General features: G+C 60.4%; 2 protein-coding genes across 52 annotated transcripts; one reads left to right on the forward strand and one right to left on the reverse strand.

Annotated features, from left to right (window-relative positions):
• The first annotated feature begins 468 nt into the window (after positions 1-468).
• On the forward strand, positions 469-9,183 carry CDK10 (cyclin dependent kinase 10). 50 transcript variants are annotated; one of them, XM_001489226.7, is made up of 13 exons: positions 469-1,036; positions 2,932-3,004; positions 3,707-3,778; positions 4,555-4,657; positions 4,829-4,910; positions 5,016-5,083; positions 5,760-5,812; positions 6,266-6,335; positions 6,992-7,051; positions 7,461-7,584; positions 7,660-7,799; positions 8,127-8,179; positions 8,524-9,183. In XM_001489226.7, exons 1-13 carry the CDS (start codon positions 950-952, stop codon positions 8,616-8,618), a joined length of 1,080 nt encoding a protein of 359 aa, XP_001489276.1. In that variant the 5' UTR covers positions 469-949; the 3' UTR covers positions 8,619-9,183. The 50 variants fall into 50 exon arrangements, 49 of the variants coding, with proteins under 49 accessions (XP_001489276.1, XP_070119342.1, XP_070119313.1 ...); XM_070263241.1 differs by having other exon boundaries at positions 469-998; positions 8,127-8,246; XM_070263212.1 differs by having other exon boundaries at positions 469-998.
• On the reverse strand, positions 9,176-14,273 carry SPATA2L (spermatogenesis associated 2 like). 2 transcript variants are annotated; one of them, XM_070263246.1, is made up of 3 exons: positions 14,016-14,273; positions 12,945-13,248; positions 9,176-11,205 (listed from the first exon to the last, which is right to left on the reverse strand). In XM_070263246.1, the coding sequence occupies exons 2-3, from the start codon at positions 13,245-13,247 to the stop codon at positions 10,243-10,245; spliced, it is 1,266 nt and encodes a 421-aa protein (XP_070119347.1). In that variant the 5' UTR covers position 13,248; positions 14,016-14,273; the 3' UTR covers positions 9,176-10,242. The 2 variants fall into 2 exon arrangements, with proteins under 2 accessions (XP_070119347.1, XP_023493309.1); XM_023637541.2 differs by having other exon boundaries at positions 13,752-14,265.
• Positions 14,274-17,921: the final 3,648 nt, after the last annotated feature.

The following is a 17,921-nucleotide window of genomic DNA, read 5'->3' on the forward strand; positions in this document are numbered from 1 at the left end:
TATTAATGCATTCTGACTGCCACAACTAAGTATTTATACGGAAAAATCAAACCCATACAAATGTGAATTTGACCCCATAGGGTCAGCACGCCTACCCTTTTCCATAAAATTTGTAGTGGCCATTACATTTCTATTATTTGGCCTAGAAATTGCTCTTCTCCTACCCTTGCCCTGAATATCTCAAACAATCTAAAAATTATACTTACCACGGCACTAATTCTAATCTCATTATTAACTAGAAGTTCAGCTTATGAATGAATTTAAAAAGGACTAGAAAGAACTGAATATGACAATTAGTTTAAATTAAATGACTCGACTCATTATGATTAATTTCATAATTATCAAACGTCCTTAACTTATACTGACGTTACCGTAGCATTTACATTACAGTCCCCTTCGCGGGAAGCCGGCCCTGGCTCCGTCTTCCGACACGTCCCCTTCGCTGCCCCGCCTCACTCTCCCGCATCCGTCTTCCTTCCCGCGGTGGCCCGCCTGCAGCCAGGACGGAAGGTCCGCAGGGCAGAGCCTGCAGGGCCAGCACGTGGCGGGGACCCTGTGCCCCACCGCCCGGCGCTTCCTCGCGGCTCTCCGTCCCCACGGCTCCAGGGCGGCCTCGGTGCTGCAGGGAGAGCTGCCGCCACGGCCCCGCCGCGGGGCTGGAGCGCCCAGCAGCCCCCGGGGCCCCAGCCCCTCAGACTTCGGCCTCCTCCTCCGGCGGCGGTGACCCAGCGCCCCAGCCGGAGCAGGTGCCCGCGCTGAAAACTGAAATGGGGCCCGAACGTCGGGGGTCTGAGCCGACGGAGAGCAGAAACGCAGGCGCTCGGGGTCCTCAAGAAGTTCCCAGGGTAACCGTTGCTAAGGAGCGGACGCCCCGGAAGTAGACCACGCGCCTGCGCCGAGGAACCCCGTCTGCGCCTGCGCGCAAGGGAAGCGGTGGGTTGGGCTCGGCATGGGGGATCCGGAGCCGGAGTCGGAGCAGATCCGTCTGAAATGTATCCGTAAGGAAGGCTTCTTCACGGTGCCTCCAGAACACAGGGTGCGACGGGGGGTGCTCGGGGAAGCGCTGCCCTCGCCGGCGGGGGGCGGGGCCGAAACGCGCGGGGGCCCTCAGTGTCGCGCTAAAGCGCCGAGCTTGCCGGCACTGGGGGAAACGACAGTCCCAGAATCCCCCGCGGCAGGCCCAGAACCCGGCGGCGGCGGTAGCCCCGCCCCGCTCCAGGCGAGGAGGGCGGAACCCGGGGCGGGTAGCTCCCGGGCGAAAGGGACGGGCAGGTTCTGTGCTGCTGGCCTCCTCCGGAAGGGCAGGCTCCGGGCCCGACGCGGGGTTTCTGAGCGTTGCGCGCAGGCCGGAGCGTTTGCCCGTGGGAGGAGTGGGAGGCGTGGTCTCCCGGGCTGTGATGGGCCGGGCCCACCCGGGACCCGGCGGCCTCTGTGCCTCGGTCTGTGCGGAGCTCTGCGTGTTACTGTCACCCAGTCCGCTAGTGACCCTTTCCGGGCACCGTTGGCGGCCCGTGCTGGGCGGGTCTGATCCTGGCGGTGTTAACTGCTGCTGGTGCGCGAGGCCCAGTCACGTGTCCGGTGAGGACCACTGACCGGCTGGCTGAGCGAGCGCCGGGGCCACTGTGGAGCCACCCACTGGCCGCGGTGCATTGCTCTGACGCGCAGGGGTGCTCTCACAGGAGCGTGAAGAGGACCAGATCAGCACAGTGCAGAGAGCACGGTAGTAGGTGCTTCAAGACATGAGAGTATCAGAGGATGTCATAAGAAAAATTGTTTTCTGCTGGGCCAGGAAGTGTCGCTAGGATTTGGACGCGCAGAGGGGAGGAGGCGTGGCATGCCAGACTTAAGGAGCAGTAGGAGCGAAGTCCCGGAGAAGGGGAATACAGAGTGTGAATAGGAAGCACAGGAGTTGAGCCTGGAGACAGAGACTGTGAGAGAGGGAATTCGGTGGGAAAGGGAGGTTGAGGCGAGATCACAGAAGGGCTTCAATCCAGACCAGAAGGTTCTGACTCGGATCCCCAGGTATTAGGAAGGAATGCAATGGAGGGCAGGGTGGCTAAGAGAATAGAGGCAGCAAGGCCGGAGAGGAGCTGTTAGAATCGAACCTCGCTGCATGTGCTGCTGAGGCCCAGGGGGAAGTGCTCCTTCAGTCCACCTTCGAACGCACCACCTTGTGAAGGTGTATTAGGGTACAGACAGAGAAACCCCAAAATACAGTGGTTGAAGTACAAGACTATTTCTCTCTCCCCTAACATTCCAGAAGGTGCAGGCACTCAGACTGTCTTGTTGCTCCACCTGTACCTTTTCTGAATCCCAGCCTGCCTCAAAGGGTAAAAAGGAGTGAGCGGCAGTCAGCTTCCCTTGATCAGGAAGTCACAGTTGTCCTTTTTGCTCATGTCCTATTGGCCAGAATTCAGTTACATGCTCATACCTAGCTGCAAGGGAGGCTGGGAAATATGACCCCCAGCTGGATGGCCACGTGCTACGGTGCAGTGTTTCGTAACTCAAAGGAAGAAGTCCTGTGTGGATGTTGGGGGCAGTTCCCATGCCACAGAAATGTTTCTGCTGTGTTTGGTAGATAGTTTGTGAAAGTCTTCAAGCTTTTTCCATCTCCAGAGCATGATTTAGTGAGTGCTGCCCAGCAGGCTTTCTCTGATGATGAGTCATCGAGTACAGTCACCATGAGCCACAGGGGGCCGTTGAGCACTTCACACGTGGCTTGTCCAAGCTGAGGAAATGAACTTTTATTTTAATTAGTGGTAGCCATATGTGGCTGGTGGTTACTGTGCTTGGACAGAGTATGTCTGGATGTGGGATTAGACGAGAGTGGGTGAGCTGTCTTTGATATTCGATTCAAAGCCTCTGGCCTAGTGTCATTGTTCTCCTTTCCTTATTGAAAGTCCCCACACTGCCAGCCTCCGTCTCTTTCAGCTGGGACGGTGCCGGAGCGTGAAGGAGTTTGAGAAGCTGAACCGCATCGGGGAAGGCACCTACGGCATTGTGTGTGAGTGGCTGAGATGGGAGGCCTGGGCTCCAGGGGACTATCCAAGCAGGAGCTGTGTTCGGGCTAGAAGGAGGTTGACAGCCCTTGCTCCACAGCCAGCAACAACTTGTACAAGTGAACTCTGATCCCTGGTATGACTGCCATAAATTTCACACCGTGTCCGAATAAATGTCCGTCTCAGCTTGCTTATGCATAACCGTGAGTGGACCTGTTACAGCAATAAAACGTAGCACTTCCAGAAGCGGCCAGAGCTCAGCTCGTAGCCGCTGAGGTGCTGGTGTGGATCGTACTGCTCAGGGTTTGGAAGCTGCGCAAGTTAGCACATCTTTTTGTGCTAATTTGGGGAGCCATCTTTGCTCCCCAAAATAAGTGTTCTTTTTTCTAGATAAAGTACATTATTTGCTGTTAGAACATGGTAACAACAGAACACAAAGCAGTGATCTGTGTGCTGACTATAAGAAGGAAGACTTAGAGGGACCGTGTTATACCCAGGCCCCTGTCCCCAGCTCAGACAGGAGGACCCCCAGGGGGCACGGCGAGTGGGGCTGGGGGTGTTGCTTGCACAGAGTGAGGACTGAGTGTCACTGGGCATCCAGTATCGAGGAAGAGAGAAGGAACCCCCCAGAGTTCAGGAGGAGGCCCCATATGGCATGAGGATGTCAGGGGGCATCAGATCAGAGTCCATCATGGATGAATTTCCAGATCGGGCCCGGGATACCCAGACGGATGAGATTGTCGCCCTGAAAAAGGTGCGGATGGACAAGGAGAAGGATGGTGAGTGGGAAGCGGGTACTGGAGGGGAACGGTAGAGGGTCTTACTGGGACTGAGGGCGAGCCTGCCTCCCAAGAGCATTGGCCTGATCGTTAAAGGGGGCTGGTCTCGGGGGCTCCAGCCGGGCCTGCTGGCCTTGCCCTTCCTTCTCCAGCTCATCCCGCCCCCCGCTCTGGGCCTCAGCGCCCGGCCCTGTGCAGTTGACCCCTCTGTCTCTCCTCTCCCTCCCATCTGGTGACTGCCTGATGTTCTGTCTCAGCTCGGCTGTCACCCTTCCACAGGGCCTTCCCCGCCCGAGACTGGGCGAGCAGCCCCCATGTGCTCCATGCACCCCTGCTCACCACCCCCCACCCCTTCCCTGGCTGCCTGTGGGCAGGGCTCTGCTTTGCTCACTGTGGAGACCCCTGCCATACACAGTGGTCAGTGCAGAGAGCTGGTGCCTTGCTTTTGATGAAGGAAGGGGGGTTGGGATGGCCTTGATTCTCCCTGAGGTGATGGGCAGAGCCGTGAAAGACTTAGGGGTCTGGGTCACTGAGGACTGACATGGACCAGGGTGGGGCTCACTGAGGTGGCTAGCTGCACGGGTGCCCGTCTGTAGGGGTGGGGCCCGCTGAGACTGTGTCTGGTTGCAGGCGTCCCCGTCTGCAGGAGTGGGGCCCGCTGAGGCTACGTCCGGTTGCAGGGGTCCCTGTCTGCAGGGGTGGGGCCTGCTGAATCTCTGGTTTCAGGGGTCCCCCTCTGTAGGGGTGGGGCTTGCTAAGGCTGTGTCTGGTTGCAGGGGTCCCCATCAGCAGCCTTCGAGAGATTACACTGCTCCTTCGCCTTCGCCATCCAAATATCGTGGAGCTGAAGGAGGTGGTTGTGGGGAACCACCTGGAGAGGTGAGCAGTCTGCTGCCTCTCCGCATTAGGCCCTGCTGAGCCCACCCTGCCCAGCCCCCTCCTTGTGTTCCCCCGAGACCACAGTTGCCCTTCCCGCAGCCCTGGGCAGGTCCCTTGGCCCACCCGGGAGGAGGTGGGAGGTGGTGTGTGTCTTCCCCTTTTTTCTTGCAGCATCTTCCTGGTGATGGGTTACTGTGAGCAAGACTTGGCCAGCCTTCTGGAAAACATGCCAACACCCTTCTCTGAGGCCCAGGTGCAAGGCTAGGGGTGCTGGGAGGGGGGCCGGCATGGGTCCTTGTCGGGCACATCTGTGCCAAACACGGCTGGTCCTGACTGGCAGTCCTGGCCCTCTGCGTAGGTCAAGTGCATTGTGCTTCAGGTGCTCAGGGGCCTCCAGTACCTGCACCAGAACTTCATCATCCACAGGTGGGCGGGGCCTGGGGAGGGCGGGTCCAAGGGGCAGGTTTTGGGCTGATGGGAGGGGTCTGGATGGGATGGGGCCTCAGGGGACATTTGTCCAAGTGGGTGCTGATTTGTGACACTGGGGAAAGGTGACTGCCAGTACTGATCCCTGGCTTCCAGTGCCAGTGCCTCGTTGCCCAGAACGCAGGAGAGGAGCAGACATGGCCTCAGTGCAGTGGGCTTCTCTAACTGCTGCTTGGGGAAGGGTCTAGGAGAAGATAATCCCCGAGGGGCCAATGGTATGAGTGTAGTCAAGGCTCTGAGAAGTCCTGCAGTGGAGAGAGCCTTCCTGGAGTCTTGTGATGCACAGCAGGAAGGGCTGAGCCTGGAGGGGTGGAGTGGGGGCCTTCCCGGTTGGAGCAGGACTGTGTAGGCAGCAGCTTCTGTGCTCTGGGCAGCTCATGTGGCCCGGCTGGGGAGCGGGGTGGGCCTGGCAGTTAGACCTGGGCTTGAGGCCAGCTCTGCCACTGCCTCAGAATGTTAGCGGGAGCTCCAATGTCCCAACTCTCGAGTGGCCCTGTGCTGCCTGCCCTGCTCGTTTTTAGGAAGTTCCGATAGGAGGCTTGTGAGAAAGCTTCCTGAGCGGACCTGGCCACCCGGGAGCTTGCTTCCGGAGCCACTGATGCTCTTTCCACCGCAGGGACCTGAAGGTCTCCAACCTGCTCATGACCGACAAGGGCTGTGTGAAGACAGGTGGGCCAGGGCGCTGGCTTGGTGGGGTGGGGCATCTCTCCATGCGTGCTACTGGGGCTCCAGCCGGGCCTGCTGGCCTCGCCTCTCCTTCTCCAGCTCATCCTGGCCCCCTGGCTCTGGGCCTCAGCGCCCAGCCCTGTACAGTTGGCCCCTCTGTCTCTCCTCTCCCTCCCATCTGGTGACTCTGCCTGATGTTCTGTCTCAGCTCGGCTGTCACCCCCCACAGGGCCTTCCCTGCCCGAGATTAGGTGGGCAGCCCCCGTGTGCTCCATGCACCCCTGCTCACCTCTCCCTGTCTCCCCCTCCCCCTGGGAGGAGGTCAGACCTCATAAGCACTGAGGCTCATTAGGCTAAGAGCTGGAGCTGGCTCCTTTGTCTTCGTGGCCCCAGGTGGCAACTTGTTAGCTCTTACCTGGTGACACACCCTCCCTCCTATATCTGCCTCTGTCACAGCGGATTTTGGCCTGGCCCGGGCCTATGGCGTTCCAGTGAAGCCAATGACCCCCAAGGTGGTCACTCTTTGGTGAGTGCCTCAGACCACGTCTGCCTGGAGGAGGGGAGTCTGGGGAGGACACCGTGAAGTTGCAAAAGGATCTTGTGGGTCTTTAAGCTGTAGGGTTCTATGCACACTCAGAGGCTGGATCTAGGACAGCTTCCCAAGACAGCAGGGCTGTCACTGGAGAAGCAGACTTGGTGGTACTGCAGAAGCTGCCTCCTTGGATGGGGCGCTGCCCTGGCCTGAGGCCGCCAGGCCCCCAGCCTGGTCGGAGCCAGCTCGAGAAGGGGAGCTGGTGCCCGACTGAAGGATGGCGGTGTACACAGCTTTGTGTTGTTATTTCTCACTTACACCTTTAAGAGGCAGGACAGGGTCCTGGCCAAGGGTAGGATATTGAAGTCAGATGCTTTCTGCCCCGTGTCATGCAGCCCCCATCTGTGAGACGGGCTGGCAGGAGTCTGTGTCTTTGTAATACACGGGACACCACTCCACAGAGGAGCTGTCCAGCAGCCACAGGGCTTCTGAGGATGGGGTGGTCCGAGCTGGGCCTAGCAGTCCGGTCGTCTAGGCTGTCTCAAGGAGGCTGGTGGCCGGTGGGTGGGCTAGCACAGAGGCTGTGCCCGTGGAAGCCCAGGCTAGAGGAAAGGTGCTACCCGATGTGAGGTAGAGGCTTCTGTTTGCAGGTACCGAGCCCCTGAACTGCTGCTGGGAACCACCACGCAGACCACCAGCATCGACATGTGGTGAGAAGCAGATGCCGCTCCTAGGGCGTCGGGGAAGGGCCGGAGTCGGTCATATCAGAACTGAAGGGACAGGAGTGCAGCTGGGGCCTTTGTCAGCCTCTCAGCCCCAGGAGGGTGGGCCCAAGCCTCGGATCCCGAGAGCAGGTGTGAGAAGGGGCCCCGAGGTCCACAGACGACAGGCCTGCCCTTGTGGCCACCCTGAGAGGCCTGCAGGGACCAGGTGACATGGCCCAGGGGGGGCCCGAGTAGTCACTCACCTGTTCCATCATGACTCCTCCCGGGTTCTGCCCCCAGCCCATGGAGACGTGTGGGCAGCGCTCGCCCTCCGTGGTCACACTGCAGTGGTGCTCAGCACAGGTGTGTGGCGGAGCGAGCAGCTGAGTCAGGCGCGGCCTGCGCTCCTCTGCAGGGCCGTGGGCTGCATCCTGGCTGAGCTGCTGGCCCACAAGCCCCTGCTCCCTGGCACTTCCGAGATCCACCAGGTGGACCTGATCGTCCAGCTGCTGGGGACACCTAGTGAGAACATCTGGCCGGTGAGTGCCTGGCCTCTCCCCTCACTCGCCCTCGGCCAGGCTGGCCCGTGTGGCATCAGCTCCTGCTTCCTGCAGGGCTTCTCCAAGCTGCCCCTCGTGAGCCAGTACAGCCTGCGGAAGCAGCCCTACAACAACCTCAAGCACAGGTTCCCGTGGCTCTCAGAGGCTGGCCTGCGCCTGCTCAATCTCCTCTTCATGTACGACCCTAGGAAAAGGTGCGGACCAGCCTGCAGGTGGGGGCGGCGGCACCTTGAGCCTGAGCCCTTTCGAAAGGTTTCTCAGAACACAGGACGTGCAGCCACCCGGACGCCGCCTCCCAGGACACACATGGCGGGTCAGGTGCCCAGTCTGGGCGGTCTGCCCACCCAGGTCATGGAGCCCACTCTGCGGTTCCCAAGGGTTTCTGGGCCACAGACCCCTACCTGCCACCCCCCTTTCACTTGTCGGCAAACTTGAACCAGACACTGCTGGGCTGGGCATGGTGTGAGGGGGATGAGCCTCAGTGAGGCCCAGGGTCCTGCTAACAGCACGGCTGCTTCCAGGGCGACGGCGGGGGACTGCCTGGAGAGCTCCTACTTCAAGGAGAAGCCCCTGCGTGAGTCCTCCAGACCCCCCAGGCTCTGCTCTGTGGGGCACAGGGCTGGCGGCCCCTTCTGTCCCAGGTGGTTATGTTGGGGTCTGGCCTTGCGTAGCTGCTCAAGCCCCTGCAGGCGGTGTGGCGGGCTCCCATGCACACCCCTCGGGGAGGGTGTGGGCCCTGGGCAGGCAGGGGCTGTGCACTGAGGCTGGTGGGGGTGCTGGGGCCGCACAGACTGTCTGTGGGATCAGAGGAGGGGAGCAGGGGGGTGCTGTTCAGACCCGAAGCGCTCCCAGCCTGAGGCTCTCCCGTGCCCTGGGAGGCCCTCCCCAACCCAGTGCTGAGCAGCCCCCTCCCTGCAGCCTGTGAGCCGGAGCTCATGCCCACCTTCCCCCACCACCGCAACAAGCGGGCCCCAGCCGCAGCCTCGGGCCAGAGCAAGCGCAGCAAGCCCTGACGGCTGGCGTCTGCAAGGCCTGCAGTCCAGGTCAGCCGTGCTCCTTTCCAGCATGTCCGTGCCAGGACCCACCAGCTGCTCCAGCCAGCTGCCCCGCTTCCTGCCACTGCCCCAGAAGAGCGAGTGTCGACGTGGGGTGAGAGTGGGTACACCCCAAGGGCCAGGACACCTTGAGGCAGCCCCACCCAGGCTGTGGTGGCGCCACCTGCTGGCCATGCTGGGTCCTACCACTTGCCAAGCTCACTTCCCAGCAAGAAACTCCCACTGGCCCATCTCCGTGGGTGTCACTGGTTTGGGACCAGCAGATCCTCTATGGCCAGTTGTGTTCCCTCTTGGTCACCAGAAGCTGCCCGGGGCAGGCAGTGGCTGTGGTGACCCCCAGGTGGGGCTGGCAGGACCTTGGGGTGGGAAGGAAGGATTGGTGTGGGGTGAGCCAGCCTAGTGGGCTGGGCCCTGGGCCTGGACGCTCTGAGCCCAATCGAGTCCCGTCCTGCTCCCACACTGAGGCCCCGGGGAAGGGGCATGGCTGGCATGGGGCACAGAGATAAAAGCTCTACTGACTGTCCTGAGCGGCTCAGTGATTTAATGTACTCGGAGGTTCTGATTCGTGACTGACAGCTTCTCCCAGTGCTGGGAAGGCCGGGAGTTGGAACAGACAGGCTGGGTGGGCACCCGGTGTGGAGGGACCAGCACAGAAGACAGGCACCTGCCCCAAGGGCTGAGGCAGGCAGACCTGCCCCCTCCAGTCTGTGAGCCGGTGGCTCCTGGGACACTTGCCCGCCCAAGGGACAAGGGGTTGCATGGCCCTCCTTCCTTGGCCTTGGGGGTCTGCCTCAGGGGGCCTGCTGCGTCTTTACCACTGGACTTGGGGGGCCTGGGAGACCTCCCACCCCGCCTTCCACAGCCAACACAGCAGGACAGCCGCCGGGGTGCTGGTTGCTCAGACGCCCCTACACTCCACCTGGAGTGGAGTGACTCAGGCTCGTCCGGCTGTGTCACTGTCTACCTCCTGCTGCGCTTTCTTGAGAGTTTGCAGGCACCTCCTTGCTCTGGTTTCAAACCAGATCATGTCTCTGTCTTTGCCCCCAGCTTCCCTGCCCAGCTGTGACTAGGGCACATGGAGTCATTCAGTGTGGCTTGTGACACCCACAGAGGGGCTGAGTCAGCTTAGGGGCTGTCACCTGCAGGCCCCCAAGGACACGCCCATGTGGCGAGTCCCCCTGGACATGCAGAGGGAAGCACCGTGTCCTGAGCCACCGCCTGCAGGGAGTGGAGCTACGCCGATAGCTGGGCCCCTGCCGTGGGGTGGGGGAAGGGGTGAGAGGAGGGTGAGGGTCCTTCATGGGGACAGGTTCGGGTGCTGTGTCCCTCTACCCAGCACGTCCGGGCGTGAATCTGGGTGCTGAGGACAGGGACAGGACAGCTGGAGGCAGGAGCTGGCGATGGCAGGTAAGCCCCCACCCCCTGCTCTGTGGGGCCTGGACTCTCCCTGCCCCTTCTGTTGTGCCCAGGGCTCCTCGAGGGGAGGAGGGGCAGGTGGCCAGTGGCCCAGGCCCAAGGAGGGATGAGGCCAGAGAAGCACCGAGGTAACTCCAGAAAGCGCTGACCCAGGGCCTGGCAGGGCCTATGGCCGGGCCCCAGGGCTGTCATAGAGCAGACTGTCCACCTGTGCACGCTGCAGCCACAGGCGCCGCTGGGTGTCGCTGAGCAGGGTGTGCTGCACGTGGCCCTGATGGCAGACAGGCAGGGCAGCACAGTGGGCAGCGTGTAGCTGGCGACACGTGTCGCAACAGAGCGTGGGCAGGGCGCCAGAGGCCAGGCAGCTATGCGCCTGGTAGCCGGGGGTCTCGGGATTGGGCCCATGCACATGCTGGGGGCTGGCCCATCCGGGGCTCCCTGGGGCTCTGGGAGCGGCTGCGTCCCCAGGCCGACTCAGCAGCTCCCGCCGCAGCGAGAGAAAGGAGAAGGCCGAGGGCTCCGGCTCCAGCTCCTCCTCCGAGGCCTCGTAAGGTGGGCTGCTGGCCTGCTGTGGTACCTCGGCCTCTGCTGGCGGCTCCCAGGCCCTGCCCCCAGAACCCCACAATTTGGCACTCTGCTCCCAGAGTGGAGGCCGGTAGGCCAGCTCTGAGGGGGGCGAGTCTGGGCCTGGTGAGGGCCCTCCATACAGGCTGGCCTCCTCCGAGCCCTCGTCCTCCTGCAGGTCCCGGTACAGGTCCAGCGGGGCCCGGTACATAGCTGGGGAGCCCCGTGGGGGCAGGGGTGGCGGCTCCTCTTCCCGGGCCAGCCGCTGCTGCAGCCAGGCCACGCAGGAGGCCACGTCCGCGCTGGCCCGCCGTGCCCTCAGCAGCTCGTCAGCAGGCAGCACGCTGGTGCCCAGCCGCTCCAGCACCTCTCCCAGGATCTCGCATTCCAGCCGGAGGGCAAAGCAGCCCAGGGCCACGCGCAGTAACTGGGAGGCAGGGGGCGGGGTGGCCACCATGAGGCGGTGGTCGTCCCTGCGCACATAGCCCATCTTCCGGAAGCTCTGGATCAGGAGGTCTTCTGAGAGCACGCCCTTCAGCACGTGCACGTAGCCCCCAGAGAAGGTCTGCAAGGGAGGGGCGCGGTCAGCAGCAGCCTGCCCTCCCGCAGACCCGACCCCTCCTTGGCTGTACACCGGCCTTGGCCAGCCTCAGGGGCCCCCACTCTCACCCCAGAGGGCAGCATGGTGCCAAGTGACTGGGCAGTTCCGGGTTGTGCTGAACTCCCTCCAGACCAGCCCACTCCCAAAGCCTGTCTCATGGGCTGAGGCAGGCTCATAATCAGGAGAGTAGAGTCCCTACGGTGAGAAATCTCTGCCCACCCCCCAGGCCCCTCCACCTCCTCCCACCCTGGGGCTTTTCGGCTCCAGTCAGGTGCCCGTGTCCCTGCTGAGTGCTCGACTGTGCTAACACCATAGAGGTGCTTATCTCCTTGACCAGGGAGCCTCCTGAACGCAGTCCTCTGGACGCTGCTTTTCCAGGGACTGTCTTAGTGAGTTCTCCCCATCAGGACAGGCTTTGCCATCCGTTGTTTCTCGTCGGGTAGCATTCCACCACATGGATGAAATAGCTGTATGTTTTGGAGGCTCTAATGTGCAGCTGACAGATGGCAAAGTGCTTTCTAGACTGCAAAGTTATGTGAGGAACTAAAAGGATTATTAGGATAGTGATCCAGTGTCTCTCCCAACTAAAGCTCCCCAACTCTGGGAGCGCGTGAGCATTCTTCGGTTCCCGGCTCAGGACACTGCCTCACTCGTATTGAGCACCACCGAGTGCAAGCAGTGCACTGAGAGCTTTGCATTCACCCCTCACAGCAAACCACAAACTGGACTATTCTTGTGTCTATTAGACAGAGGAGGAAATAGTTCAGAGAGATTAGGTAACTTGCCCAAAGCCACACAGGCAGGAGGAGGCAGAACCAGACCCCATCCAGGTCTGCCCAACACTGAAGCTGTGAGCACCTCGAGGGCAGGCTTGACTATTCTGCTTTTGGCGCCCCATGGGCTGGCCCTGGCGGGTACCTCCTGCCTTCCAGTGTGAAGGGATGAATGAAAGTCCTAGAACCTCAGACCAGCAGGTGTCCCCGCAGAGCCATGGGCTCCAGAGCTCACCTCCCTAGACGGGCTGCTGCTGTCATGGCAACCAGCGGAGGCGGACTCGCCCACGTGCCTGGTGACGTCATCACCTTCCTACTCTTCTGAATTAGCTCAGAGCACCAGCGGCCTGCTCCCTTCTGCTGGCTGGCAGCTCACCTAGAGGAGCCATGCCAGCCCTGGGCACAACCTCCATACCCGAGCCAAGGGGTGAACTAAGTTCCAGCCCAGCCCAGCCCACCCCCAGGCGTGCAAGGGCATATAGCCCCTGCCTGCTTCATAGGGGATACACCCACCCACAGTCCTCCTGTATAAATGGGATTAGCTCACGTCCTGGAGGGATTAGGGTGACCATGGACTCTCAAGTCTCTCCTGTGCACCTGTCCTAGAATTTCTATGGCACCGTGGCTGCGTGGACTTTGGGGAGGGCAGTGATACAAGCTTTAGGGGACCGACTACCCCCTGGGAGGCAGGCACCCAGGGCAGGTGGGCTCCACCCACCCCATGTTCTCAGCTCTTGGAGTGCTGGAGGGACCTCGGCCAGAGCTCTGCCCCAACACTCCCAGGACCCCTCAGCATGTTCTGAGCACTGTGAAACCCACCAGGTTCTGAGGACACCTGAAATCCCTAGTCCTTGACTGTAGCTGTCCTCCCAACGGTAGCCAGACCCCAGCAGCCCAGGCAGGGGAGCCCCACTACGCCCGCCGCCCTACCTTGATGGTGGTGAACTCCTTCCTCCAGGGCAGCAGGTACAGGTGCACAGCGGCCAGCTCCAGCAGCTCGAAGGCGCGGGCCAGGCTGCGCAGGGCAGGGGCCAGGTCAGCGCGGCCCCACAGGCCGTCGGTGAGCAGCGCCAGCGCGTCGTCCTGCAGCACCCCGTGCAGGTCGAAGTCTTCCACCAGGATCTGCCAGAGCACGGCGCGCAACGACGGGTCCCCGCACACGCCTGCGCGGCCACGTTGAAGCTCGCGCTCCAAGCACAGGCGGTAGTCCTCGGACAGCGAGCTGCTGCCCATCCTGGCGGGCGGGGGTAGGCTATCAGGAATCAGATACCCCTCCCGCCAGCTTTGCGCCCCCAAAGCGCCCACCCAGCATCCAGAGATCCCCCTTCAGCCTGGCGACCCTGTCCCCGGCAACTGTGAGCCTCCTACCCAGCATCCAGAGGTTCTCCTCCAGCATGGCGACCCTGTCCCCAGCAGCTGTGTGCCACCCCCCCGCTGCGAGCCTCCACCCAGTATCCACAAATCCCCCCTCCAGCGTGGCGACCCTATCCCTGGAAACTGTGAGCCCCCTATCCGACATCCACAGGTCCTCCTCCAGCCTGGCGACCCTGTCCCCAGTAGCTTGTGCACCCCTCACCCAGCATCCACAGGTCCCCTTCCAGGGGGGCGACCTATCCTCGCGAGCTGAGTACCCCTCTTCCCTGAGGCTCCTCTCAGCCCTCTGAGTCTCCCCTCCCGACCAGAGACCCCCCCTCGCCCACCAGATCGTACTGACGGCCCCGCGGGCGACCGCACTACCTGTCCGTCCCCAGCGGTCTCCAGCACCCGCCGCTCCGCTCTGGCGTCTGCCCCAGCGCGCTTCCGCCGGGAGCCGGCTCCGCGCATTGGCCGAGGCCTGACGCTCGGGGCGTGGCTTGCTTCGGGCACCGCGCCCTCGGCTGACTCGGGCTGGGCAGGGCGTGCCGGGGGCGTGGCTGCCCTCGTTCCCGCGGGCGGGGCGGGGCCTGGCGACGGCCGGGAGGACCGCGGCGGCCCGCCCCGTTGAGCACCTGCGCGACGCACCTGGACGGCCACTTGTTCCCGCGTCGCCGTGTCCCCACGGGGCGGGGGTCGTTCACGGCCGAACCGTCGGGCGAGGACTGAGCGCACACAGCGGGCGCTCAATAAACGGTTGTGTCCCAGCAGCTCCTCCCAGCGAGGAGCCACGGAGGCTCGGAGCCGCCGCGCCAGCTCTCAAGCTGTGAGCTCCCGAGCCGTGCCCTGGGAACGTCAGGCCGCGGGGAAGCACGTGCTGGGGTCCTCCTGCGCCGCTGAGCGGGGGGCGGGGCCAGCTCCTAGGGAGGCGGGGCTACCCTCAGTCGGGGCAGGACCCTTCACGTTACCTAATGGGGATTGGTCAGATCTGGGGAGGGCGGGGTAAGGCGGGGCCACCTCCTGGAGGGGCGGGGCTACCCTCAGTGGGGGCCGCACCCTCCACGTTACCTAATGGGGATTGGCCGGATCTGGGGAGGGCGGGGTAAGGCGGGGCCATCTCCTGGAGGGGCGGGGCCACACAGGAATAGCCGAAAGAATTGTAATTCGGGATGTGGGTGCTATGGCAAACCATAGGCAAATCCAGAAAACAAAGGAGGGGAGCTGCTTTTATACAGAAAATGGGGAGAAGGAGGAGCTGTTCTAAAGAAAAGTCCATTGGGGGAAAGTAACAGATCAGGGAGGTAATGGCTTCTCATTGGCTGAGCTGTGCCGTTTCTGATTGGCTGAGCTGTTGCTGGGTGGGGAGAGAAATCCTCCTTCGGTAGCAAAGCAGTTTTACTTACCTTCCAAGATGCAAGCACCTGTCTCTTCCTGTTTGGTGTAATTTGGTGTAAATCACAGATCACAATGTGTGATGGGGCCTGAGACCTCCCTCTAAGGGCCTTCATGGCTCCAGTTCAGTTAAGGTTTCTTTAATAAATTTCCAAGGTGCCAAGCAGGATCTCCTCAAGTCATCTTGCCAGCCACCACCGAACGTGGAAGTCTTTCAATTACTGTTCACGCAAATCACCCGGGCCACACCAACCCTAAGGGGACAGTTAGCCTCTTACACCTCCAACTCTACTCATCTCCTGCTTGTGTGAAGGGCTGAGAGAAGCCCTCTCTGCAGTTCCTGACTCAGTTTAATGTGGTCTTGGGTGGAGGCAGGCTTCTGCCAATTTGTCAAATGGCCTTCGTCCACAGCTCCAGCCCCTTCCACTCAAGGTGGTGGATGTCACCCTCCTGCACGTGCTGGTGGAGTGTGCAGGCCGGTGCCTGCTCATCTTCAGCCCTGCGTGATGGTGTTCTGCTCGGCACCTCACTCTGCTTCTTTGCTTCTGTACTCAGCACTGTCTGACATCCATCCCTGTGGCTATGTGTGACCCCAGGCAATTGCGCTTAACTGCTGTGTGCTGCTCAAGGGAATGTGGCTGTCCTTCAGTGTGACACTTGAACCTGGGCAGGTCTTTGCACCTTCCACTACACGTAAGTCATAAAATGCCTTGTTGTCTTCAGCCAGGCCTGGTGGCCTAGTGGTTAAGTTCAGTGTGCTCCACTTCAGCAGCCAGAGTTCGGTTCCTGGGTGCGGACCTGGGTGCTACACTTGTCTGTTAGCGGCCATGCTGTGGCAGTGGCTCACATTAAAAAAGGAAAAAAGAGGAAGATTGACAATAGATGTTAGCTCAGGGCAAATCTTCCTCAGCAAAACAAAATAAAACAAGACTTGTCTTGAGATGCTCACTCTTGGAACCTAGCTGCCACACTGTTAGGAAGCCAGCAGTCACATGGAGAGGCTTTGTACTGGGCTGATTATAATAATGTCCCTGGAATTCATGTCCACCTGGAACCTGGGAATGAGCTTATTCATAAACTGGGCCTCTGCAGATATAATCAAGTTAAGATGAAGTCACACTGGATTAGGATGGGCCCTAACTCCAACATGAACAGTGTCCTTACAAGAAGAGGGAAGTTTAGACACAGACACACAGGTGAGAAGGCATATGATGACAGAGGCAGAGACTGAGTGATTTGGCCACAAGCCAAGGATTGCAGGCGCCACCAGAAGACAAAGGCTTCTGCTCCAGCACTCTGAGGGAGCACAGCCCTATTGACACCTTGATTTCAAAGTTCTGGCCTGTAGAACTTTGAGAGAGTAAATTTCTTTTCTTTCTTTCCTTCTTTTTTTTTTTTTTTTTTTGAGAGAGAGTAAATTTCTATGATCTTAAGCCACCTAATTTGTGGTATTTTGTTACAGTAGCCACAGGAAACTAACGCAGGCCTCATAAAGCTGTTCTGACAGCCCCGACTGAGCTCCTAGCTGACAAGCATCCACTGCAGACCTGTGGACAAATCGACCCCTGGACATGGGGTCACCCAAACCTGGAAGCTGACCTAGCTGATGCCAGGCGGTCAGAGACAAGCGGGTCCCACTGAACCTGCCCAAATGGAAGACTCAGGAGCAAAGTGAGCGACTGTGTGGTGTTTAGTCCAGTGAGACAGGGTGGTCTGTCACTCAGCAGGAGACAGCGAGTGCTTTCCCCACATCCTCCTCTCCCCTTTCCTGGGGTAGATGTACACTGCCTCAGCTCCATCTGTGAATACGTCTTCCCATGACCTCGGGCTACAACCGGGAGCAGAGTCGCAGGGCCCGAGGAACAAGTGACACGTACGCTGGCCCAGGACTGCAGCGGGCTCTCTGAAGCCACTGCTGTCTACTCCACACTGTGCAAGCGGTTCCGATCTGCCACACACCATCATGCTCCATATTGTCCAGCTTTCTAGTTTCCACCAGTCTGACACCTATGAAGTCTCACCTTGTTATTGTTTTAATTTGCATTTCTTGATTTTTTTGTGACTTTGAACACCTCTTCTTACGCTGATTAGCTTTTTAAATTTCTTCTTCTCTAGATAGTCTGTTCATAGCCTTTGCTCTTTTCCTTTTTTTTTTTTTTAATGTAAGATTAGCCCTGAGCTAACATCTGCTGCCAATCCTCCTCTTTTTGCTGAGGAAGACTGGCCCCGAGCTCACATGCATGCCCATCTTCCTCTATTTTATATGTGGGACGCCTACCACAGCATGGCTTCACAAGCAGTGCCCTGTCCACACCTGGGATCCGAACCAGTGAACCCTGGTCCACCGAAGCAGAACGTGTGCACTTAACTGCTGCGCCACCAGGCCGGCCCCTTTGCCCTTTTTCTAATTGGGGCTCCTGCCTTTTTCTTGATTTGCAGGACTATCAATGTGAAGAATCAATTATTTATCCCTGTTGTGTGGAGGAGAGGCTAAACGACTGGCCCAAAGCCACACAGCAAGAAGCAGCCTGAGGACAAGCCTGTCTGATCACAGTGCCCTGGGCAGGGTGCCAAGGAGTCAGCCCTCAGAGAGCTCAGCCCACGATGTGGCCCCTGGTGCAGAGCCAGCAACTGCTCCCACTCTCAGGCTCGGCTCAAGACACCTCCACCCTCCACACGCACGAGGAAAGGGGGCTTTAAAAGCCCATCCTTGAGATGGCAGCGCCAGGCCTGGGACAGGGACATGCACCTGCTCGCCAGGCTCTGGGGCTAGCGGGGACTCACAGCAGGTCTGGGGGACTCAGAACTCCACGCTCACAAGAGCACAAACAGAATGCCAGGGAGGCTGAGGACAGGGCCACGGGGCTTCCTCTGGAGAAGGCAGGGTGAGGAGACAAGGGCGGGCACGGGGCTCAAGAACTCAAAGCTTTGAGGGCAGGGCACGTGAGTGGGTGGGCGCTGGCCTGTCTGTTCCTGGGATGCTGCAGGGAGGGGCCCCCAGCCCACAAAGGCTCCTGACAGGACAGCTGCCCCAGCCCTCCAGGCCCAGCGCCTGCCCTTGGGGTCACAGCCCCAGGTACCCACTGGCCTCTGGAGCCCACCTGCTGGGCTCAGACCCAGCTCTGTCACCATGAGATGTGGCATGAAGAAGGCACTTCACCT

This window comes from Equus caballus, chromosome 3 (genome assembly GCF_041296265.1).
Source record: "Equus caballus isolate H_3958 breed thoroughbred chromosome 3, TB-T2T, whole genome shotgun sequence".
Taxonomy (NCBI): Eukaryota; Metazoa; Chordata; class Mammalia; order Perissodactyla; family Equidae; genus Equus; species Equus caballus.